Consider the following 25,752-nt stretch of genomic DNA (forward strand, 5'->3'; position numbering starts at 1 on the left):
TTTAAAGTCTTCAGAAACAAAAATGGAAGTGGGGAGGGGAACAAGTTTAAGGGATTTTCCAGATGCCAACTTCCCTAGCAACTGTAGCCATAAATACAGTGTCATGTAAAGGTTCCCGTCATCATAGGTGTTTAGAACCCCATTGCCCTTGTGCTGAACATTCTCTGGCTAGGACCAGCAGCAATCTGCATCAAGATCGGCACAGTTGTCACCTAGTATGTGTGTCACATGCTGCTATGCTAACACGCCAGTGTGCAAATCATCCACAAAAGCATTACATTACTGGAGAAACATGTACAGTGGTACCTCAGGTTAAGTACTTAATTCGTTCCAGAGGTCCGTACTTAACCTGAAACTGTTCTTAACCTGAAGCACCACTTTAGCTAATGGGGCCTCCTGAGGCCGCACCGCCAGAGCCCAATTTCTGTTCTTATCCTGAAGCAAAGTTCTTAACCTGAAGCACTATTTCTGGGTTAGCAGAGTCTGTAACCTGAAGCGTATGTAACCTGAAGCGTATGTAACCTGAGGTACCACTGTACAGTATCAGAAATGCCTTAACAGATTAGAAGACAGTGACCACAAAAAATGTTCATTACAAAATACTTCACATAAAATAAATCACATATTTGTTTTCAACCGTATATTTTAACTAATGCTTAGCTGGGAGCAGGTGTAAACTTTTCACAGAAGTGTTCATTTCGTGTGTGCACGCTTGATGTTATATCCAAATTGGACAACTATGGTCCATGTTAGGGCTGCAATCAAGGATAACCAACCAGTTTCAAACCACGGTTTATAATCCTGGTTTGGAGGGCTAACACAAACTGTAATTTACTGGGTGTAATGACAAACTATAGAAATAATCCAACTGAGGTCATGGTTTGGTGATACAAGGGAACTGACCCTGAGTACTTGTGGTTGAAGAAGTGATTGAAGAAGAGTCAAGCTATTTACTGAAATGCACTCCTTCTGCACTTACTATGGAAAAAGTGCTTTCTCAACTACTGAATAAAATAACCTTTCAGAATGCAAAGCAGAAGATTTGCTTTCCCCTGGCAGATAGCCATATATATGCAACTCATTGAGTGGCCCTATTCACTACTGCAGCTGCCAAAATTAGAAATAATTTTGTGGAGGCAAGTATGATTAAGTGTCAAAGTTATTTTGGAACAAAATAAAAGACCCCTTATAAGTTACTATTCCCCAAGAAAATGCACAGTTAGTCTTAAGACGTCCCTAATGTTTTGGATGCAAATTCATTCAGGATATAACACACATCTAGTTATTTTATACATTTTAAAAGTCACAACATTGGTTTGGATTATAAAAGGAACGCTATTACTTCAACCATGAATGTTTTAGAATGTGCATCTTAGTGCGCTTTGTGTGACACAAAGATGGCAGTACCGGTCAATGCAAGTCTTTAACTGCAAAAATAGCATATCCGTCCTTTTAAATTGTTCTGGGCCAGCTGCTAGCTAGTTGAGGAGGGTGCAAATTCCATTGCATGCAAGTACTGTACACTACTATAGCCACGGAGGCCCCTAGTGGGATTCTGAGCTTCATTTAGAGCAGGGGTGTCAAACTCAAAATCATCGGGGGCCGCATCAGCAGTTTGGTCACCATCAAAGGGCCGGTTGTATCTGTAGGACTATGTGTCCGCTCTTTATTATCATAAATTATTGTCACTGCATTTAATTATTACTGTTTTTTGTAATAATGTAAGTAGTAACTAGCTCTGAAAGCAGAAACATAGTCAGAATAATGGCAAGTAGATATTCAAATGTACAATTATTGTACAATTTATTGAAAAATGATTTTTGGTAACAGACAGTATTTTTTTTAAAAAACATACAAATATTGCCAAACACTTTTTATTACACATATGGCAAACACAAGGCATTAACTTTTTTTTAACTTTTCTGACTAGATGGCTGACATCGTTTTCCTGAGGTCAGTCCATCAATGTCTGGGAACGCAACTGCACTTCCAGAACCTCAAGTGTAGAGGGGAGTGACACAGAATACACACTCACACCACCTTAGGCCAGGTCATAATCCCCAGTTCCGCCAGCTTTTTTATAGTCAGCTGGCAGGGTGCTTCAATCTTCACAGGGTCCCTAGCCTTCATTTTAAAGAGCAGCCTCCAGGATGCACCACCAAGACAGATCCCACCTGAAAGTACTAAAAGCATGCACTTCTGTTGGGATAAAGATATGGGTGTCACACGCCTGTCAAAATACTATTGCAGCAGCTACTGTAGGGTCATGGGGAGTAAGCGCTGCTATTCCTCTGTTGATGGCAGTGAGTTTCCTGCCTGTGGTGAGGATTTCAGCATTCAGTCAAGGGTTCCTAGTCCAGGCATGCTCCCTCTGGACCACGTTCCCATCGGAGGTCCACCGATCCACCAACCTAAGGCAGGAGACTGAGAAGAGATATGATAGCCATCTTCAGCTGTCTAAGGGGCATTTCGCATGGGAAATGGAGCAAGCTTGTATTCTTCCATTAGGGAAGGTAGGACTTGAACCAGTGGATTCACGTTACAATAAAGATTTTGACTAAACATGGGAAAGAACTTTCTGCTGGTAAGGGCTGTTCAACAGGGGAATGGTCTCCCTCGGGAGGTTTTTCCCTTCTTGGAGGTTTTTAAGCAGAGGTGGGATGTCTGTCTGCCATGGATGCTATGGCTGAGATTCCTGCACTGCAGGGGTTGTACAGTACTGGATAGCCCTGGGGATCCCTTCCAACTCTACGATTCTATTAGGATCCCTTTTATAAAAGAGAGAACTTTAATGGCACGGCCATTATTTATTTCAGCTTCTCCCAATGGGGCCACGAAGGATCAGAAAAGCTGAAGAAGAGACCCTTCCTCAGAGGAGGCGGGAGACCACCGGACCCGCCAAGGAGGGGAATCCGGCCACCTTTCCCTCCAGAGCTTCGCCTTTTGCCCTGGCCAAGTTGCGCCGAGGGCACCTTGCGGGCTCTGCGTAGCTTCAGGCGGAGCCCAGGAGCTGCTTCCCGGCCTGGAGGGCAGGCTGCGCGCGGGACCCCACCGCTCTCGGGGCGCGACCCAGACCCGGCTGCCTTCCGCGGCCAGCAGAGGTAGGCCGCCGGCTTCTAACCCGGCGGAACTGGGGCGTCCCGGGCGCCGCGCTTCCCGCTCCTCCCGCCCCGCCCCCTTCTCCCGGGTGCCCCCTCCCTCCTTTGTTCTCCGGAGCCCCGCCTCCCCCTCTCCCCCAGCTCGCCTATTGGCTCACGCAGCCGCCATTCGGGTGGGGGCCCGCTTTGGCCCCGCTCCCCGGCCGCCGAGAGAGAGCGGGAGCGTGCGGGGCTGGGCTGGGCGGCCGGGCGTCTCCTTCCCTGTGCTGCTTCGGCCGCGTCTGCAGCTGCCGCGGGACCAGGCGGGAGGCCAGTCATGCCCAGACGCTGCCAGCCACTCGGAAGGAGCCGTCGCTCCGCCGGGCAGCGCCTGCCTGCGCGCCCCTCGCTCCCTGCGCCGAGGATGGCGGGGGCGCCGGGCGCAAGGCGGCGCCGGGTCTGCTGGGCAAGCGGCAGATGCTGATGCACTTTGGGGAATTCCTGTCACAGGGAGCAAGGCAGAAGCGGAGGATGACAGGGCACGTTCCCCGGGGGAGCGGGGCCGCGGCTGCCTGGCCAGTTTCGTCCCACGATCCTGGAAATGCTACACGGGCCACATGACGAGGTCTGGCGGGCCGGATTCGGCCCGCGGGCCTTGTGTTTGACACCCGTGATTTAGAGCCACTGGAGCAGGTTAGAAAGTCTTTCTGACCAATGAAAATGAGTTTGATTAGCATGAAGGTGATTTTATTAGGAAGTTTTTATACCTTATTTCTAGCGGGGCTCACAATGCTCACCTGTTCTGAAGCTTACCAACTACTACCCAACTGATATAGAAAACTTTGTTTTGGTCATGTGTAGCATTAAGTTTTATTGGAGAAGAAATGATCTGAAACAATTTGGAAGAAATAAGAAAGCAAAACATCACCATTCAGGGGGAAGATGGTTGGACTACAGAAGCTGGGGAATGTATTTGAAGAGAGCAAGAATTTGCACAGGAGACAACTAGGAAGGAGTCAAGATATGCTTTGAATTTGTTTTGGAGGGTGGGAACCAGAACAAAAGTTTTGATTTCCTTAAAGAGAAGAGGGAAAAGAGGCAGTAGGCCATAGTCACATGATGTAAATGTATTCATTCAGGGCTATGATTTAGATATTCAGTAGACATAGCACAGCATCAGTTAGTGAAGTTTTTATTCCCTGGATTGTACTAATTTGGGCTGCTGTTAAGGGGCTTCATATATGAATACTCCCTCATCTACAAAACTCATTGCACAAACAAAACTAGCATTGTAGGAAACAGAATTCACTCTATCCTTCTACCAGACACATTTTTAGGTGCCTCATAAATTAAAAATGATATAGCAACAAATTTATAAATAAATACATGTTGCAGTCAACAAGGCACAAAAGGACAGGAAAATAGGAGCAGAATTATTCATATTTAAAAAAGTAAAAGGGAAAGAAAATCATCTCATCATTCCACAACGAAGAGAAGGGATTTCCCTTGATATTGGCATAATTAGATTTCCAATAATATCCAAGCAATTTCTGCCTCTCTTCAAAATAGGTTAATCTTTCAATGTCCTTCTTTAATTAGTATATTGCTTGTTACCTGGATCACAGTAGCTAAGGCTTCAACCCAAAGCACACTTACTGGAGAATAAACGCCAATGAACTCAGTGGCACTTACCTCTGAGTAAATATGTTTGGATTGCTCTGCATACCCCATTATTCCAGTGATGGTGTTTTACTATTTTTCCAATATTTGGTGGCTAATTTGGCTGCCACTAACATAAAGAACAGATAGATTTTTGGCCTCTGAAACTATTCTTTTCAAATACGTAATGAGATAACCTTTAGGGTCAAGCACCAATTTAATCAGAAGGGTTTTATTTATCAGATACTTTAATTCTAACCAGAACTTTCTAGCTCTTCTTCATTCACCAACAAGGAATAAAGTCTTTTCTTGGTAACATTTTAAAATCTTCCTTTTCTTGGTGATGTTTCCATGGTTCATAATACAGTCATACCCCCGGTTGCGAATGTGATCCGTGTGGGAGGCACGTTCCCAATCCGCAGCGTTCATAGTCTGAAGCATCTGCCGCGATTCGGCACTTCTGCACATGACGTCATTTTGTGCTTCTGCGCCTGCGTAACCCATTCGGGTACTTCCAGGTTCGGCGCGGTCCTCAACCCAAAAGCACGCAACCTGTAGCGTTCGTAACCCGAGGTATGACTGTAATTATTTCTGTATCTCAGGCATTAAAAAAAATCTGAGGGGGAAAAAGCAGCACTCAGGGACCTGTCCACGGGTTCCAAGTCTGAACCTTTTATCATTACAGAGAGATAGGAAACTGCCTTATACCCAGACGGAATATTTGTCTATCTAGTCCCTGGCTCTCCAGATCTGTTTTTCAAGTTTTTGACATTGAGGGTCAACCTGAGACATTTTGTTGCTGGAGCAACAAATGACAGCCCCCAGTCCAAGTCAAGGAATATGCAATAAAGTTGGTTTTAATGGGTTTTTTTCTTTCCATAGGATCCATAAACCACAGTACTATGTCACCTGCCTCCTTTTCCCAGAGAGTTGAAGACATAGGCCCCCCAAACACAAAGAAATAAGGCAGGGGGAGAGGCAACTATTTTCCATAAGCCTTAATAGTTCTGGTTTGCACATGTGATATGTAAATGAGGTCACTATATCTTAGGGCTTATGCGTGCGCACACCCACACACCTCCTTTCTATAAGTGACACTGATTTCACTGAAAAATGTTCTTGTTTTTGTGTTTCCCATAGGCATCTAGTTGATCACTGTGGAAAACAAGCTGTTCTTCATACCATATATAGTTTTGCCATGGGGCTGGCTAGTTCTGACTCTTCTGGAAATCAAGGGACAAAATGGAATGCATGCACGCAGTTAATTAACACCTGGAATTCAAGGACATAGATATTCAGCTTCTGTGGATAATGACAGTTAATTCCAAATCTAAAGCATACCTTCAAAATCATGAAAGCATTTTGCATGGGCAATTTAAAACTACTGTGCAAATCTGAGGAACTGTGTAGGAAAGCATTTAATAATGTATCAGATGTATTTCATGGTGGACCAAAGGTCCTAATGAACACCAGCAACACCCCTAATTGACAACCAATAATAAACTAGTGGAGATAGCAAAAGTAAAAGTCCAAGCACAGAATACATCAAAATATGAAAATAAAGAAAACAGATGCCTAAGGTCAAGCACTCAATTGAATATATATTCTGGCAGGCTGTTCTAATCAAGAGGACTTCATATCCCAGAAAAAAGCAGTATGAAATATGAAACTGTAATTCACAACTCATGCATAGACCAGTACATCAACATCACTATACAAATTATGGTTGTTATACATTTATAATAGTATTCATATTAAAAATACATTTTAATAGTTTGTAAAGAAATGGCAGCAGTGGGCATATATATATACATGATTAATTAGGTGATCCTTCATAATTCAAAATGTTTAGGTTTCATTCCTGAATATGTGAATTACAACATCATCTAAACCTAAAAAAAGTCAATTACTGTGAAATACACTGAAAGCACAACCTCATTCCAAGTGCTATATTTAGACACCACTTGCAAACCTGAGGTTCAGATCAGCTGCCTTTTCAAAGCATGGATTCATCATGTGTTGTTGGCTCTCTCTCTCTCTCCTTTTTACTGCTCCCTCCCTATGTAAGAATTTAATTCAAGGGGGTGGTTCACTTTTATGGGAATCCTCAAGAGTAATTAGTAAGTATGCACATGTTAAACACTCTTAACATTACAAATCTAGATCTGCCATTCAACACAAACTCAAGATATCCAGATCTTCAAAAAGAATGCTTCATAATGGAATTCTGTTGTCAGACGCATCTCCTATCCCCAACCTAGCAAAACCGACAACAGAAACTAAGCACTGAGACCTATATAAAATTACAAAAGACACTTTCCATTCCACCCACCCTCAGCTCCTGGTCCAGATATATTGAAAAGTTATTGCTAGTCTTCTGATATTACAGTGAGTGGTGTTACCAGATCTCCTAGTGTGTCCTGTACAAACATGCATGCATCTTACATGTGTGTTCACAGAAAGTTGTAATTTGAGGAATTAGCAAAGAAGTGCTTGGGATCTTTACTGGAGATAACTGTGTGCACACAGGCAGGATCACATGGGCTATGAATACACTGCTTACAATGTGGAACTTATCACTGAGCAATAAGAACCAAATATGGTGGTGTTTGCTCAACAATGACCACACCATTGTTACAATTGTGATGTTTATTGACAAATGAATAATGGTACTTTGAAGTCAGGTCATGCCAACAAGGAACAACAATGGCTTTTGCAGCTTGAAACGCCACTGTATGAAACTCAACCAGCTGTGTAGAAACAGTATATATATATTTGCTTAATGGACAATGGTGAAAATCTACCTTGGTGTCAATATGAGGAAAGACTTCTTTTACAGCATAGTTTCCTAACTCACCACCAGAATATAACCTTTAGAATGTGATTAGTTCTACTACTTTTTCATCAGAAACTGGCAATAGAGAAGTGTATCATATCATTACAGTGCCTGCAAATGTAATGGTTTAAGGTTGCTAAGCAACTCTTTAGCAGTAAAGGCCTTGGTATCTATGATCTCTCAAGAGTCTCAAATTTCATTAAAACATGCTTGTAACTATTATACAAAAACCTTGGGTGGAGTTTACATACAAATAAGGCTTCTCGACACTAGCATTGTGATTTTTAAAAACTGCTGTGGCATTAATACTATCAACAGTGCTTTTGCAACAAAAACATAGGGTTCACAACTTGTTTCTTATATGTATAAATGTACCTTAGTCTTAAGCTAGCTTTTTATTTCTGAAGCAAGCTTGAGGAAGAAAATAAACAGAACTTGGGAGGCCTGTGATCAATAAAGCAGATTCCAACTAAACATCAGAAAGAACTTTCTGACAGTAAGAGCTGTCTGGCAGTGGAACAGACTCCCATGGGATGTGGCGAACTCTCCTTTCCTGGAAGTTTTTAAGCCCATCTGTCATGTATAATCTAATTGAAATTCATGCACTGCAGGGGGTTGGACTAGATGACCCTTGGAGTGCCTTCCAACTCTACAATTCTATAATTCTATGATCCAATCAAATATGATTCAATCTTGGCCTGACTGCACTGGCTGCCAATTACAGTAGTTTCCAGGCCCAATTCAAAGGGCTGGTATTGACCTATAAAGCCTTACATGGCTCGGTATTGCAATACCTTATGGACTGCCTCTCCCGATCTGAACCCACCTGGACCCTGTGCTTGTCATCCAAAAGGTTTGGAAGGTGGCAACAGGAGAACAGGTCTTTTCTGTGGTGGCTCCCCATCTGTGGAATGCTCTCCCCAGAGTGGGTTGTCTGGCATCTTCATTACATATCTTTAGGCGCCTGGCAAAAACATTCCTCTTTATCCAGACCAATGTCCACAGCATAATTTTATAGGTCGTGGATGTTATACTAGGGCCTTGTCCATCTGTGTATATTACAGGTCTTTCAAATAAGGTTAGTGGTCTTGTGGCTGCCTTACTGGTAACTGGGTTAACCAAAAAAGTGGATTTGGTTGAGCAGCAGCCAATGGGTTTCTATTTAATTATTCTTTTTCTGCCACTTTTGTATCTGGTTGAGTGGGATCGGGAGTGATTAGAATAGAAACAATTCTCCCTGCAGCCCTTCAGTTGAATATAACATTCAGTGTAACTTTGCCATGTGCATTCCATATGCATCTCTGAGTGGTGCAAGACTCCAGGGGTCCCAGGCACTTACCCAGGGTTCCCTTTCCTTAGAATCAGGAACAGTAGACGCTATGGTGTCTTTATAATATGTGCTTTATTTACACAAATATACAACCTGAACCTACAATGTAGGGGCTCACAGCATCAATACCCCAAAATGGGTCTTGCTTCTCCTATTGAATCCAGCCTTGGATTCAAACAGAAATCAAGCACGTCTCTCCCTCTCAGGCTTCTTTCTACTGCAGTCTGCTTCTTCTAGCCCAGCTCTCCCACACAACTCAACTTTGGCTTTCCCCCTTCTTACTACTAACCAGTTGGGGACGCGGGTGGTGCTGTGGGTTAAACCACAGAGCCTAGGACTTGCCGATCAGAAGGTCGGTGGTTTGAATCCCCGTGACGGGGTGAGCTCCCGTTGCTTGGTCCCTGCTCCTGCCAACCTAGCAGATCGAAAGCACGTCAAAGTGCAAGTAGATAAATAGGTACCATTCTGGCGGGAAGGTAAACAGCGTTTCCATGTGCTGCTCTGGTTCGCCAGAAGCGGCTTAGTCATGCTGGCCACATGACCCGGAAGCTGTACACCGGCTCCCTTGGCCAATAAAGCGAGATGAGCACCGCAACCCCAGAGTCGGTCACGACTGGACCTAATGGTCAGGGGTCCCTTTACCTTACTAACCAGTTGAGGCAGGCAGGTCCCACCCATTTGGCTTCCAGCACAGAGCCACTTCCTTTGTTACCCTCAGGACCTAAATTTAGGGGATTATTACCAAGAAGCTGGCCTGGCTACTTCAATCCTCCATTGGATTTTAACCCTTGAATCCAGGAATTAGAAGGATTTCAAGCATACAGCCCTCACCCCCCGCCACAACTTACAACAATACTATTGTCTTGAAGAAAAGTCTCATGACACCTTAACAGACTGTATTCACAAACGATCCCATTTTACCCTCCCAGACAGATTAGCAATAGTAAAAATGATGATCCTACCAAAACTGATGTATCTACTCTATAGTTGCACAGCTCCAGAGTATAAATGCCAGCCAATGCATTATGGGTCTTTCTCATGGGTTTTGCATCTGTACTATTCACACACCTAGCTGCAGTTCTCACAAACCATGCAGAAGCTGCTGTCTGTCTGTCTTCAATAAAACCAAGATGACAAATTCAGAGAGCAGATATCCCTATTAGGGCAGAATACTCTTCCTTGGTTGCTATTGTTGAGGAAGAGCTAATTACCTAAAAATACAGCTAAAGGATCTTCCCATGAGACTTCAAGGTGAGAAGTATGATAAGCAGTGTGCATATCATGTGAATTGCCATGTATTCCTGTTCAATCTATTTCCAAGAAACTAATTTGCCACTTAAGCGGGAGAAGTGTGAGAGGAATGAAAAGTCATTATATGCCAGCTAGTTTCCATTCACTAACAAGTGATAGTGTATTTTTTGTTGATAATTAATGCATCTTATAACCACTCTACCATTAGTGCTTTTCTTTCTTGATGAGAACAATCAATAATCTGTAGTTCTACAATGCAACAGAATTACTAAAAAGACGGGAAACGAAGTGTTTCACATTGCAGAATAGAGAAATGTCTATGACCTACTCAAGGAAAAATACCGGTAATTCTTCTCATGCTCATTTTTGCTATAGAAAGGCATGATCATGTTTTTAAAACCAGTTTCTGACATGTCTTACTCATGCAGACTAAAAGCTAAGGTGCAATTTAACCGATGAAACTCTTTCCTCATTAGTTGAATCTTGTTTAAATACATCTCCTGACTACCAGGTTTCTCCTCAAGTAACTATGGCCCAGTGTACACATCCCAATGATTGTTTTTGTGCAGCATTTCTCCTACACTTGCCACTGCACCATAGATGAAACAAGCCAGAGTCCAGCTTGTTGTGTCCTCTGGGCTCATGGCTTGTTCCCCCAAATAAGCCAGGAATGCCAAGTCAAGAACATACCTTGGTGTTTGGAAGAAACATACCATTTAACATTGGACAACAGAATGTCAAACTCTGACTTGCTTCATGAATGGCACAGCAGTAGCAGTGGGAGAAGCACTGCAGGAACTTTTGGGCAGCTTGCATCAGTATGTTGATCATTCACATTAAACCATAGCTTATTTTAAATATTATATGATGCCTAAACTGCATTTATTTTAAATTCAGGTAGGTAGCCGTGTTGGTCTGACGCAGTAGAAATACACACACACACACCCCAGGTTCCTATGCAATATTTTTCTTTACAGCATTTGACTTTTCTTTCACTGGACCATAAAGAAGGCTGACTGCCGAAGAATTGATGCTTTTGAATTATGGTGCTGGAGGAGACTCTTGAGAGTCCCATGGATTGCAAGAAGATCAAACCTATCCATTCTTAAGGAAATCAGCCCTGAGGGCTCACTGGAAGGACAGATCGTAAAGCTGAGGCTCCAATACTTTGGCCACCTCATGAGAAGAGAAGACTCCCTGGAAAAGACCCTGATGTTGGGAAAGATGGAGGGCACAAGGAGAAGGGGACGACAGAGGACGAGATGGTTGGACAGTGTTCTCGAAGCTACCAGCATGAGTTTGACCAAACTGCGGGAAGCAGTGGAAGACAGGAGTGCCTAGCGTGCTCTGGTCCAAGGGGTCACAAAGACTCGGACACGACTGAACGACTAAACAACAACAACAAATATATATATAAAAAAAATTGTCCTACGACAAAGGATAAATGGACATAAATCTGACATCAGGAATCACAAAACAGAGAAACCAGTAGGAGAACAATTCAATCTCCCAGGACATTCTATACAAGATCTCAAAGTAGCTGTCTTATTACAAAAGAATTTCAGAAAGAGACTGAAAAGAGAAGTTGCTGAATTACAACTTATTACCAAACTTAAAACCATGGAGAGACCTGGTCTGAATAGAGACATTGGATTCTTATCTCACTATACGTGATAAAGCTATTTTTGACAATCTCATCCCTTGCTTTTTCCTGTAATTGCAGTCGTTAACAGTCGTCAACAGGTTTACCACACCTATCAGCCAATCACCCATTCCCAAGACCCTTCTGAGTAATACCCCTCCCCACCCTCTCACTATATATAAAGGTCTGGTGACTTCTGTTTCAATGTATCTGAAGAAGTGTGCATGCACACGAAAGCTCATACCAAGAACAAACTTAGTTGGTCTCTACAGTGCTGTGGCGATCACACAGGCTCCCCGGACGTTTCACTGTCTATTGATCCCTGTGCCACCACTTTATTTCTCGCTGCCACCACCCAGGCCCTACCTGGTACAATACTGAGTCCAGTCAGGGTTAAATTGGAACATAAACTTCTGTTTATTTATTGCAGTTTAACAAGCGTGTGGTTTCATAAATGGTATCGGTCAATTACATTCATGGGGTGCCTATCCAGACCTATAACTTCCGCTACCTGCTCTCACTCACTAAACTACCTCTCAGATATTTACTTGTCTTCCTAGCTCCTAACTGTTCCTGACTCAGCTTATTTCGCTACACTAACTCAACCTACCCACAGACTCTATCCCAATTCACTCCCACTCCAACCAACTACCCAACTCCCAACGAACTACCCCCTTCGCCCCTCCCAGAGCTATAGTCCCTCTGACTCCAGCCCCCTGGGTTCTGATTGGGTAACCTGTTAAATATTTCACCTCCAGCACTGTCATATAATAATAATAATATCTTTATTGTCATTGCCCCCTCTCGGGGACAACAAAATTACTTTAATTTAAGTTAATATAATTATATGTTAACGTCACAGGTGCTACTAGACAATTTTTTAAATTTTTTTTTATATAACTTTATTTTAAAGTCATATTTTCTATCCTGACTTATTTGCATTGGGTCAGATTGTTATAGGACTGTGATCTTTGTTTTCTATTTTGCTTGGTTTCTATGGCTTGTAATCTGCCTTGTGTACAAAAGGTGGAATACAAATTAAAAGTGAAATGAAAAAATCAAATTAAATGGTTTGTATTCACTATAGTTAAAGAGCCACCTCTTATCTGAGATGTACAACGAGCAAATCCTGGTTTGATTTAGAGCAGCTTGTCAATGGTTTGTGAATCTAAACATAATAGCAAAGAAATTTGATTGCTAGCTATTGGAAAGAAGGCAGCATCCCAACGAAAAGAGAATGGTTGGGGAAACTTTGCGAGTACCTGGAATTAGCAAACCTGACGGATATAATAAGGAGAAAATCCAAAACTATGGTTATGAAGCAATGGGAGTTCTTAAATGATTATTTACAAAACCAGGGCTCAACTACAAAAGTCTGGTTGTGTTTAGAATAATCTTGTGCGTAATATAAAAAATACAAAGTGAGACATTAAGGAAATCCAAAGGGAAAATATGAAGGACAGAGGTTCTGACAAACGGATTATTAAAAATGCGTGAGGTAAACGGTGGAAGTCTTTTTTAAAACAACAACAACAACAACAATTGATCAACAACAATTGATTTAAGGTAGATAAGGACAAGATGAAATTATACAATTGAATATAAATATAGATGGGAAACGGCTATGTATTGTGAGTATTTATCTACTTTTAAAAATTTTCACTTATGATCTTTTTCTTTTACTTCTTTATTCTTTCTTTGTTCTTTTTTTCTTTTTTCTGATATCTTATCTTTCATTTCACTGCTTTATTGTGAATAGCATTTTATAGAGGTATAAATAACTGTAAATATGAAAAGAGACAAAATATTCTCTAATTTTTTTCCCTTGGTTAGATGTATTTTCTTTTTCTTTTGTATTTTTTGTTGTGAATATGTATGTTTTCTAATTTGTACTTAATAAAAATATTTTTAAAATCTGAAGAAAAAAAACATAATAGCAAACCAAAGCACAAATTGCAGTGTGCAAACCTGTTTCAAACCATGGTTTCAGAACCTTAAATTATGATTTCTGGGCTCAGATTCAGATATTAAAACAAGTTATGTTTTCATGTTGTGTCTGAATCTAGCCCATTTCTAGTATTTGCTCCCTAAAGGGACCCACCAGAGCACAATTTTGTACAGTTTCAGAAGTCACATAAAGGTGATGATGTCCACATAAGCATTTGAGAATCTACACTAGTTTTATGTAAAACGTATTTCATTATTTTGTGACACTAATATTTTAAGCTATTTATATTGTTTTTGTTAACCAACTTGTGCCTCTTAAATTACAAAGTAAGCCTTTGTATAAAATAGTTATACTTGTATAAGGAGAAAAATCACCTCCTAAAAATCTACCTTTCAAATAAATATTTACTTTATTTATACCCCTTAGTTTGCAGATTAGGTAATGGGCATTAGACATACTTCATGAAAATTGTAGATGTGAAGCAGGTGACTTACCAGTCTTTTAATGATTCTCAGCAGAAGCTTCTGATCTTTCACTTCCTTTTTGAACTGTAGTACTTCAGCAAAGCTGTCCATATTTTCTGGAGCCATACTATCCACGTTGGCCCCACCATAGAGTTGCACTAACAAAGACAAGCACTGTGATGCGTTCACATATATTTCATTGTCGTCACTTGGAAGCTAAAAATGAAAATAGTAAATGAAATGCAAACTTTGCTGAAGTCAGTATCCTTGGTTTCAGATGAAGTAGCAGAATTCACTTTCTAACTTTAAATAATTTCTGCTTACCCTAATTTTACTTTAATAAAGTGGCAGTTATAATACAGTGCTTTAGAGCCCAATTATTCTACTACTTGTTTCATAGCATAGATATGGATACACATGGAACGCTTCCAATTGTTTAATCACATACCCTGTCCATCCCCTTCCTTCTGAGTTGAACTTCTTTGATTTAATTCTGTATCATCACGGGCATTAACCACAGTTAAGGCTAAGGGTTCCTTCGTAAACATAATCTGAAAACTTTGGTCACATGATGTCCTTCCTCTGGACTTGACAGGCTTTGCCTCCTCATCCAGGGAAAGCTGTTGTCCTACCTTCCAGATCCAACTGGGAGAGCCAAACAACACCACTGTCCCATTACCTGCACTTACTAAACTTATGAAACTGCATTGCAAACCAAATACACATGAATAATACAGGCAACAACTGGTTAATGCATGTCTGAATGACATACCGTGCATGGTGAACCAGGAAGTGACTTGAAAATGTCACTAAACACATCACTAAAAGGGTGGAACACACTTATATTCCCTTCGCAAACACGTGCAGGGGGCAGGAACGGAACCCCCGTGTGAGAAAACACACACACACACACTCTTCTTCTTCTTCAGCGATCACTCATAGCCGAGTAAGATTGCCTTCCATAAACATGGTTTTAACAATGAGTCCGTAAATGACTGTGGAGGCCAATTCTGGACCCACACATCCTTCCACAGTGGGGACATTGGTTCCCGGGTGGGAGTTGATCATGGTGTGGATTTGCCAAGCGGGCCTTCCCCTTAGCATGTTTCTCCCTTGCGTTCTGAGTTCGAGTGTCTTCAAAGTCCATGACACCTTTGGTAAAGGCTATTCTCCAACTGGAGCTCTCGCAGGCCAGTGTTTCCCAGTCGTCGGTGTTTATACTACATTTTTTAGATTTGCCTTGAGACAGTCTTTAAACCTCTTTTGTTGACCACCAGCAATACACTTTCCAGTTTTAAGTTCGGAATAGAGTAGTTGTTTTGGAAGACGATCATCAGGCATCCGCACAACATGACCAGTCCAACCAAGTTGATGTTGAAGAATCATTGCTTCAACACTGGTGATCTTTGCTTCATCCAGTACATTGATATTAGTTTGCCTGTCTTCCCAAGTGATGTGTAAGATTTTTCAGAGACACCGTTGATGGAATCTTTCGAGAAGTTGGAGATGGTGTTTGTAAGTGGCCCATGTTTCACAAGCACACAGTAAGGTTGGTAGTACAATAGCTTTGTAAACAAGCATTTTGGTTTCCCTGCAAATGTCCCGGTCCTCAAACACTCTGCACTTCAATTGGGAGAAAGCAGCACTTGCAGAGCTCAGGCGATGCTGGATTTCGGCATCAATGTTGACCCTTGTGGAAAGATAACTGCCTAGGTAGAAGTGATTGACATTTTCCAACATTACACCATTGAGTTGGATTTGTGGTGCTGCAGAGGGGTTATTTTGTATTTGTTGGTGCAGCACTTTGGTTTTTTGGATGTTGAGCAACAGGCCAAGCTTTTTGTAAGCTTCTGCGAAGATATTTAGGATGGTTTGGAGGTCATCTTCTGAGCGTGCGCACACTACGTTGCCATCAGCGTACTGAAGCTCTATGATGGAAGTTACAGTAACCTTACTCTTTGCTTTCAGCCTGCTCAGATTGAAGAGCTTTCCATCTGTTCGATATATGATTTTCACCCCAGTGGGGAGCTTCCCTTTGACAAAGTGTAGGATCATGGCAATGAAAATAGTGAAGAGAGTTGGGGCAAAAACACAACCCTGTTTAACACCTGGTCCCACTGTGAATGGTTCACTTTGAGAGCCATTGTTATCTGCTATTGTTGCTGTCGTATTATCATGGAGGAGCCGAATGATGTTTACAAATTTATCTGGGCAGCCAATTTTCAGAAGGACAGTCCACAGGGCATCACGATTTACAGTGTCGAAAGCCTTAGTCAGGTAGATAATACAGGGATTGGTTTTGCTCTCTGCATTTTTCCTGAAGCTGTTGAGCGGTGAAAATCATGTCCACTAGAAGGCCGAAAACCATTTTGGGATTCAGGAAGGGTCACCTCGGATATTGTTAAGAGACGGTTTGCTAAGATGCTTGCAAGAATTTTGCCAGCCGCAGCTAATAGAGAGATGCCTCGATAGTTTCCGCAGTCACACACACACACACGTGTACTATGAGACCTGCTACCAGCAGTAAAAGATGCTCACACCCAGCCCTCATGAGATTTGGTAGAAAGCAGCAGTCTCACTTGATCTAGTTTGTGTGAGACTTGCTGATGTTGCTGCTGCAGGAGAGTGCAACAGAACTAAGAAAAAATGGCTGACCACTTTACAACGGTCACTCAGAGCTCTCCTTCTCTAACCCCACCAGGGACCAAAATGCAAAGGGAAGAAACAGGAGAATAATTCCTTTCCTTGAATACCCTCCCTGCCCTCACCCCAAAGAAAATTCCAACTGTGGGAGAGGACAGGGCGCACAGACAACATTTTAAGAGAAGACACACAAGGAAACTAACAAGTAAAGAAATGACAAAACTCTCACAAAGTCTCAGTCTCACTAAGATTTTTTCGAACCTTAGAGGCAAAAAGACCTATCCCAATGAAGGCAGGTAATATCTAGAGGGTAGGATGATTCAAGACCTTGCTTGTCACAGCCATACATAGGATGTCATCCTATGTATAGACTGTCCTCCAACACAATCACGTTAATGTTCTCTCACTCTCAGGGCACGTCCAGACAGGTCTTTTATCCTTGTAAGGAAACTTGCCAATAGATCAGCTTACAAGTTAACATGAGCCTAAGGAGGTTTCCTCTGAGTTCAATAGGATTCACTTATTGCAGGGTTGTCCAACAGGTCGACTGCAATCTACTGGTCAATCGTGGGGTGTCCCTGGTTCATCTTTGAACCCTATGAAAACGTCCCCCCCAAAAAAACTTTGACTTCCTAAAAAAAGCTTAACAAACGGCTTTGGGTAGATCACGCAGACTCTTGGAAGTTGAATGCCGCTGACTTAGTGTAATCTTTTCCCTGCCCCCCCCCCATTGTGAGTTATTTGCTCTATGACACCACTTTATACTTTTGTTTTAAAGGCTGATTGCTGTGCTAAACCTTTGCTCCTTTCCACAACAAAATCCACAGGAATGCCAGCATCAACAGGGAGTGTTGCTGTCACAAAGAAGTGAATTCACTTTGACATACTGCCAGGGCACCTTACTAGTGCTATAGCACAAGAAAAGGGGGAGCATAAAGAAAAAAGAATTCCACAGACCATGTGTGTACAGCATCTGAACAAAATTAATAATATGGGAGCTATATTATTACAATAAAATAATTATAATTTCCCCTTATATACTGTACTGGAAATATATACTGTATATAGAAAGGGTCCCACAGCATGGTCTGTAGGCACATTTTGAAATAACCCCTTTGGGGAAAAAACAGGTTTGGGACTGACTGATGCCTGGAAACCTCATTGATTTCTGTAACAGAAAAAGAGCAGAACATATGTTGATGTAAATACAGAATGGGAGATAATTCTCCCCTCTGACTAAAACAGAAATTTAGTAATTGTCATATGATCCTTTTGTTTTGGCCTCAGTTACACAGCATTCATGAATTGCAAACTCTTGCAAGAAAGGTGTATGACTACTTGAGCTGGAGCAGCAGTTTTTGCACGGATAGAGTTGATAATGCATCTAATAGCCAGAGGGAAGTCTATTTCAGCACATTAATGAGGTTATGCACAAAGAGAGCTTATTAGAACAGATAGATGTTTGTTACATTGGAAATATGACAACAGAACAACTGTAACAGATGGGCTGCTGGAAGTTATGAGAATGATCATTCAACAAATATTAGGCAAAACAGGAAAGCAAATTTTCACCAGTACTATTAAATTTGTTAATTTTTTTTATTTCATCTCACTTATTAGAAGACACATAAGGTTGTATCCAACATTAGTCATACTCAGCATAGACACATTGAAATTAATTTCAGTGGATCTACTCTGAATAGAACTTAGGTGGCTACAACTCATAAAGACTGAAATATCTTAACAATATTGTTTATTGGCTTCCAAATATCTCCCTCCTCTAAAAGGAAAAAAAAAACTTTATTAGCATCGCTTTCTCAAAAAATCTTTCTGAAATTATGCAATGTTCATACAAATTTATATTGGAGACCTGCATCTGAACATTTACTTGTTATGCCTTCATATTTATTTAGGAAACATTCAAATTTCATCCTTGATTTCTAATTGTCTTTCTGTATTCCAAACACCACAAATGCATTACCTATTTCCTTTTATTTGGAAATGCATTACCTATTTCCTTTTCTAAAAAATTTTATTGGTGTGAGTGCGTGTGCACATGCATGTTTTAATCTTATAGCTTTCTATTCCTCTGCATTTTTTCTTCTCCACGCAGCTCACGTACATGATGAAATATTTTGCAAACTTGCCTGTCCCGATCTAAATTGAGTGTAGAGATATCTGCCCATTGCTAGTTACAACCATTACCCATGGGGAGAGCAGAGTAATCCGCCTAACTCCAAAATTAGTGGCCAACATAGTTCCTGTGACTCTCACTCCATAAACTGTGCTCTGATCCAGCTACAATTGGTGGTATTTGTTTAGTGGGATTCCCTGCCTCGTGTGCATTTTGATTTGTTTTATGGTTGAAAGTATGAATTAGAACACACATCTCCAACTGCACTGTAATGCTCTTATTGTGTGGGGATATTTGAAGTGCAGTCAAACCAACAATTCATGTTTTTCTAGATAGGCATGTGATAGGAGCTGAGGCTCACAGAGTTTTCCTGTAAACCTGCCAAAGAGTTCTGTGAAAGACACTCTCACTGTGCCCTGATGGGGAGGGCATGGCTATATATTCTCCTACCTGCCCGGGCACACCATCTTATTCTTTCCATTTCTTTCTGCTCTGCCAGCAATGTGAGAACACCTGCTAAGTCTGAGCACTATGCCTAGACTACATCTTAAGCGAGACTTAAGTATGTTGTTGTAACTGAATTACCATTTTAAGCCCACCTGAACAAAGCTGCTGTATCTGTTACTCCTCAACAAATATATTCTAAGTAAAAGTTATTACAAGACTGAGGTCCAGTGCCGAGGGCCTTCTGGCGGTTCCCTCGCTGTGAGAAGCCAAGCTACAGGGAACCAGGCAGAGGGCCTTCTCAGTAGTGGCACCTGCCCTGTGGAACGCCCTCCCACCAGATGTCAAAGAGAACAACTACTACCAGACTTTTAGAGGACATCTGAAGGCAAGCCTGTTTAGGGAAGCTTTTAATGTTTAACAGACTATTGTATTTTAATATTTTGTTGGAAGCCACCCAGTGTGGCTGGGAAAACCCAGCCAGATGGGCAGGGCATAAATAAATTGTTGTTGTTGTTGTTGTTTTAAGGGGAAGAAAAGGGGGAAATACCAGAAGACTCCAGTGTGCCTTAAAGCATCCTTGGTTGCTTAAACTAAAAGGCTAAAACAAGCCTAAGCTGCCCTTTTAAACTGCAAAAGGATGGCACTCTGTTGAAGTCACAAACATAAGGAAGGAGGGATAATATCTAGCAAATATATCCTCTCCTAGCATGTATTCATATCCCAACATGTTAGAGAGTGTTGTTGTTTTTTTAAAAAAATAATATTACATGCCAATGTACATCAATTTACCACCTAACGCACCATTTGGTTACCTCAGCTGTCTGCCTCCTATTCTTATCCTTCTCTCATGGCTCTGTTTCTCAGTTCTCTGTCTAATGTATCTTGCTTTTTTCAGAGCCTTCTCTGCTAGAGGCCTGTTCATTGGCTCCCATCTTTTAATTCTATTTCATATTTGATTTCCCAACACTAAGCTACCACACTAAATACTCAAATCTGGCCATTAACTCCCCTGGTCAATTTCTAGGTCAACTTCCTATTCAACTTCCCAGCCAACAGTTTTTCTTCTTGCGCAACACCCCTGTTTCTGCTCCCACTTCCTGAATTGTATGACATTCCAGGTGCTCCTAGACCTTGAGCGAGTTTTTTCACAACCAAATTTCCCTCACTTAATCAAAACTGACCTGGTATGAAATGTAATGTAATAGTTATCTATAAATAATAGATAAAAGTTACTTATAAATAATTGAAGAATGTAAACAGTTGTGAATAAAAAGAATGGTTCAAATTAGTTATCTGACATAAGCGGGAACGGAAGAACGAGTGTGGAAAATTAATAGTTATTAAACTTCAAAGGATCATTTTAAAGTAAGTTAAATCATCATTGTTTTACGTTATTTAAAGCTAACAAAACCTTTAAGTATGCAGGTACAAATTTTGCACTGAAATATTGAATAATAATTTTTTATCTCTGAGTTTATTATTTTGGTTAGTTTTTCCAGAAATGCATCAAGGACATTATTCTGTGCATTATTTAAAGAAACTGAGTTTTGCTAAGTTTTAATACTTAGCATTTTAAAAAATAAGCAAGTTAGTCTTGAAAGAAGATGTCCAACTTGTGGCTGACACAAAGTTTATTTTTGTAAGTACCCATATCCCTGTCAAGGTTTCCATAGGCTTGCAGTGTCCCTGGGCTTGTGTTAACTATGGATAATGACTAAATGGTTGGAGGTGCAGACAGCAATCAATCCTTTACCTGAAGTAAAGATAAAACTATTGATACATCTATATTGATCCTGAGAATGAAACTTACAAGCTCAGGAAAAGATATGGGTAAGGGGCAGTAAGGACATTCTTCTTATTTAGGGCCAAGAGAATAGGAGCAAATGGATAATACAAGAAAAGAAGACTTACATTTGAGGAACATTTGAAGAGAAAAACTTAATCTTGTTCCTCAGTATTAGCAACTTTTCAAAAGTGGAAATGTATTTTCTGAATTATTATTTTTTAATCATCCTGTATCCTGATCTGAACCTTTCACATGGGGGTGGTGATGATCTAAATAAACTATAATTCCTTCCAATCATTCTCACTGAAAATAACAAAGCTCTTACCAATGGAATAAGCAAGCTAATTAGATCCGTCAGGGGTTTGTTGATAAGCAGAAGGTCCTCAGCAGTTTGAGTGTCCCCTCCTGTGCCAGATTTCTGTGCCTTCATGAGAAAAAAGTATAATTAACCACAATATTAGAAAGAACACATCAAAAATATCACTACCACAGTCATTTCAGGATCAAGGGTTCCCTTGAAAAGCATTAATTTTTGAAAATAATTTTTTTTTTATTTGATTGCTATGTCCTTGAGTGAGTCAACTTTAGAAAGGGAAGACTTGTTTGAGTATACACCACAAGTCTACTCCACAGTAACTTGGAACAGGGTTTTCATTGTGGCAGCCCCATTTGTGGAACAGCCTAGGACCTCCAAACACACTGCCCAGGATTGTACCTCAGGGAGATCACTTTGGTGTTGCAAACGCAGAGGTTTGACTTCACCTTGGAGGTACAATCCATTGTCTCTTCCGCCTGATGGATGTCAACAGTACTTATCTAGAAATTTACTATTTTTCTGTCTCTGAAACATGCAAAATATATGAGGGTTCAAATCGTCTTGGATAAAGGGACTGGTAAAAATCAAAGAACCCATTATGGGTACTTACTACTTAAGCCAGAAAAACTTAAGCTTCAATTAACTCCCATGTAATTAATTAACCATTGTCAGTGGAACTGTGTAGACCGTGGGAAGGCAAACTAAGGCCTGGGGGCTGGATCTGGCCCAATCTAAATCCGGCCTGCGGATGGTCCGGGAATCAGCGTGTTTTTATATGAGTGGAATGTGTCCTTTTATTTAAAAGGCATCTCTGGGTTATTTGTGGGGCATAGGAATTCATTCATCCCCCCCCCTAAAAAAATATAGTCTGGCCCCCCACAACGTCTGAGGGACAGTGGACCGGCCCCCTGCTGGAAAAGTTTGCTGACCCCTGGTGTAGACATTCACTTATTAATCTATTCAACTGCATTTGTATATATAGTGGGGAATTCAACCAGAACAATAGAAAATATACGCAATGACCCTCATTCTACCAGAAAACAGATTATATACCTGTAGTGTTAGGCGGACAATATTTGCAGTGTAGATCAGCATATGGTGCAAAATATCAAGCAAGGACAGAAGCAACGTATTTGCTGTCTTGATGTTGCTTTTATCATCTGCATCCAAGCAAAGAGCTGCAGTTTCTATTAGAAGATTACAGATGTGATGGACCAGACCTAAACAGACAAGCGTACAGAATGAATAAACACAGTATTTGCAAAGAAAATAGGTATATAGAAGAAAAAGGATATTAACCAGAATAATGTATTTCCATATAATCAATGATATTTATTATCCGATTTTCCTTTATATAAAACTCAGGCTTTAAGGTGGGGGCAGGGGAACAAGCAGCCTAGTATCAAATTGACAATTGAGAGAGTGGATTCCCACTAGGAAGTCATTCACACAGGGGTGACGACAGTAGGGCAGGGGGACAGTAAAGAATCATATTCATCTGTGCAATTGTGATTGTAACACAAAAAGAGAAGTTGCATTGGTTTACAGCTGAGAGCTGAATGCATGCACCTGAAAGAGTAGGGCAGGATACGATCATGGCTTTTTGAATTTTAAAAGACACTCTATTTTTTGATACACATGAGTTTTCAGTGGCCTAGTAACAAATTTGATTCAATTTATTTTCAGATTGATATATTGATAGTAATATAAAAATATGTAAGGTGTTAGCATATATACAGTATATATATCTGCAGACATACGCATAGAATGTTGACCACCCATTTGGCAAAATATGGACCTACGAAAAAATGCTTAGTTGGAATCTTCTCTCTTGTAACTTGAAGCCATGGGTTCATGTCCATTGTCTGGAGAAGGAGAAAACAGGCTTGCTCCTTCCTCTATGTCACAGCCCTTTAGGTATTTGAAGATGGCTATCATATCTCCTCTCAGTCTCCTCTCTTCCAGGCTAAACATATCCAACTCCCGCAACTGTTCCTCATAAGGCTTGGTTTCCAGACCCTTAATAATCTTGGTCATCCCCCTCTACACCCGTTCCAACTTGTCAATATCCTTCTTAAATTGTGGCACTCAGAACTGGACACAGTATTCCAGGTGTGATCTGACCAAGGCAGAATAGAGTGGTACTATTACTTCCCTTGATTGAGACACTAGCCTAGGCATAGGCAAACTCGGCCCTCCAGATGTTTTGGGACTACAACTCCCATCATCCCTAGCTAACAGGACCAGTGGTCAGGGATGATGGGGGTTGTAGTCCCAAAACATCTGGAGGGTCGTGTTTGCCTACGCCTGGATTAGCCTTCTGCTGATGCAGTTTAGAACAGCATTAGCTTTTTTTGTTGCTGCATCACACCGTTGATTAAGTTTGTGTTCCACTAAGACCCCAAGATCCTTTTCACATGTAATACTAGTTCCACTGAAATCAATGGACACGACTAACATGGTGCATTCATTTCAATAGGTCTACCTTGAGAAGAACTAATTTGGCTATACTATCCTATGCTTGATTTTGCAATGCCTTCTCAATTATCTGGAACCATTGCTGATGTAAAGTCCACATTCATTAAGCCAAGACCAACCACAGACTAAAACCTCCCCCTATTGGTCTATTCACTGTAGTGAAACAGACATGTTGTGCTAGCATGAATGATATTAAAAACCATGGGAAAATATGCTGTTAAATTACTGCATATTTTTTAGTTGCAAACACACTACCCTTCTTAACTAACTATAAATTTGGAAAATAAATTTGCCATTTGTTCTTTTTACAATAAACTTGCTCTATGCACACATATTGAAAAAAGCTTAGGATCATAGTAAGTATCAGAAATGGAATAATTGTTTATCATTATGTTAGAAGTTCACTGTGATTAAACACAACATTTATAGGAAACCCAGTGGCTGCAGGTAGCATAATGAAGGTAAGTTGGGTGAACTTTACACAATGACATGCGATATGTCAACTTTAAGTTAGTAAAACTTTTTAGTAATAAAAATCAAGATGCCAGATGAGGAGGAAGCATTGCAAGACCATATGATTACTGAAAAATAAATCAGCATCACTCTGCTCCCTTGGGCTCCACAGCGTGGAGGAATAACCCCAAGAAAGAATTATGCTGAAGAGCTTGAACATTTTTCTCTTTCTTAGACTGATTCCTTCAATCCAGCAATCCGAGAGTTAACTAGCTTACTGAATTTCCCGTAAGCAGATACTCCTGCAAACTTGTGACCTTCTAAAAGAAAATATAACACTAAAAACCAACTTCAGTTATGGACACAGCTGCAGTCAGTGTCTTCTGGCTGCTACAAGCATTCATTTTGGCTTGGCAAGGCCCACTACTGAATGCAAAGGCAAACCAGGGCTTCCCAGAACAACAAGAAAGAGGATTGTTTTTTTCTGCAAAGATGAGTTTTCTTGCCAACATGGGGCAACTGAGATATTTGACTCTAGCAAATGATTCAATACGTTGTCATTAGAAACTGAGGAAGCCTCAAAAACCAAGCCTATCTTTATTTTACTGGACTGTGAGCAGAGCACCTGCTGAAGCATTAATAAGAATTCTCTGAGCTGGATGGCAACATTACACATATAAAACTTCCAGCAGAGAATCCATTGTGAGGCTCAAAATCAAATAAAATCCATATGCAGCTTAGCCCTTTTATACTACCTCCAGAAAACAGATAAGGGGCAGAAGACAAACAGGCATTTTAGCAAGTGACTTATGAATCACTGCACACACACATACACACTCCGTATTCAAAATGCAAGATGCTTATATATATGGGAATAAAGATAATAAAGCTGAAGATTATAAAGTTTGGTATCTAGAAGGCAAACTATTAACATTCAAAACATAAGCAAGGGGATCCCAAGTCATTAAATCAGCACATACTAATTTCACTATATATTTTTCAGGCAAATTCAGCCTGCTCTAAGTTACTAGGTTTTGCAAGTATTACATTCTTTTTAAAGGTGCAATATATATAATCAGAATCTCACTACAATCAGAGCTAAGTGCTCGCAGGAAAAGACCATTAAAGACTCGCTGAGTACATAAATTTAGACCAAACACTGCAAAATGATTCATTAATTTATTAAAAACTCTGCTGATACGTTTCAGTATTTTATCATACTCGTTTCATAAAGCAGTTAAATAAGAAACATTACTTGAAGCCATTGTGCACTGGCAGGACATTCATA

At 40.8% G+C, this 25,752-nt stretch overlaps 1 protein-coding gene across 8 annotated transcripts in view; it reads right to left on the reverse strand.

Annotated features, from left to right (window-relative positions):
• The window catches only part of ULK4 (unc-51 like kinase 4), a 173,840-nt gene that overhangs the window by 46,785 nt on the left and 101,303 nt on the right, over positions 1–25,752 (reverse strand). For 6 of the 8 annotated variants that reach the window (XM_053409500.1, XM_053409502.1, XM_053409503.1 and 3 more), the window contains 3 exons: positions 22,587–22,753; positions 21,543–21,641; positions 14,238–14,423 (listed from right to left, as the gene is read on the reverse strand). In XM_053409500.1, coding sequence (XP_053265475.1) covers positions 14,238–14,423; positions 21,543–21,641; positions 22,587–22,753 — 452 coding nt within the window. Of the gene's footprint in view, positions 1–13,382; positions 13,577–14,237; positions 14,424–21,542; positions 21,642–22,586; positions 22,754–25,752 lie in introns of those variants that run through there. The other 2 variants (XM_053409504.1, XR_008332893.1) reach the window with 2 other exon arrangements.

The sequence above is a fragment of the Podarcis raffonei genome, chromosome 12 (genome assembly GCF_027172205.1).
Source record: "Podarcis raffonei isolate rPodRaf1 chromosome 12, rPodRaf1.pri, whole genome shotgun sequence".
NCBI classification, from domain to species: domain Eukaryota; kingdom Metazoa; phylum Chordata; class Lepidosauria; order Squamata; family Lacertidae; genus Podarcis; species Podarcis raffonei.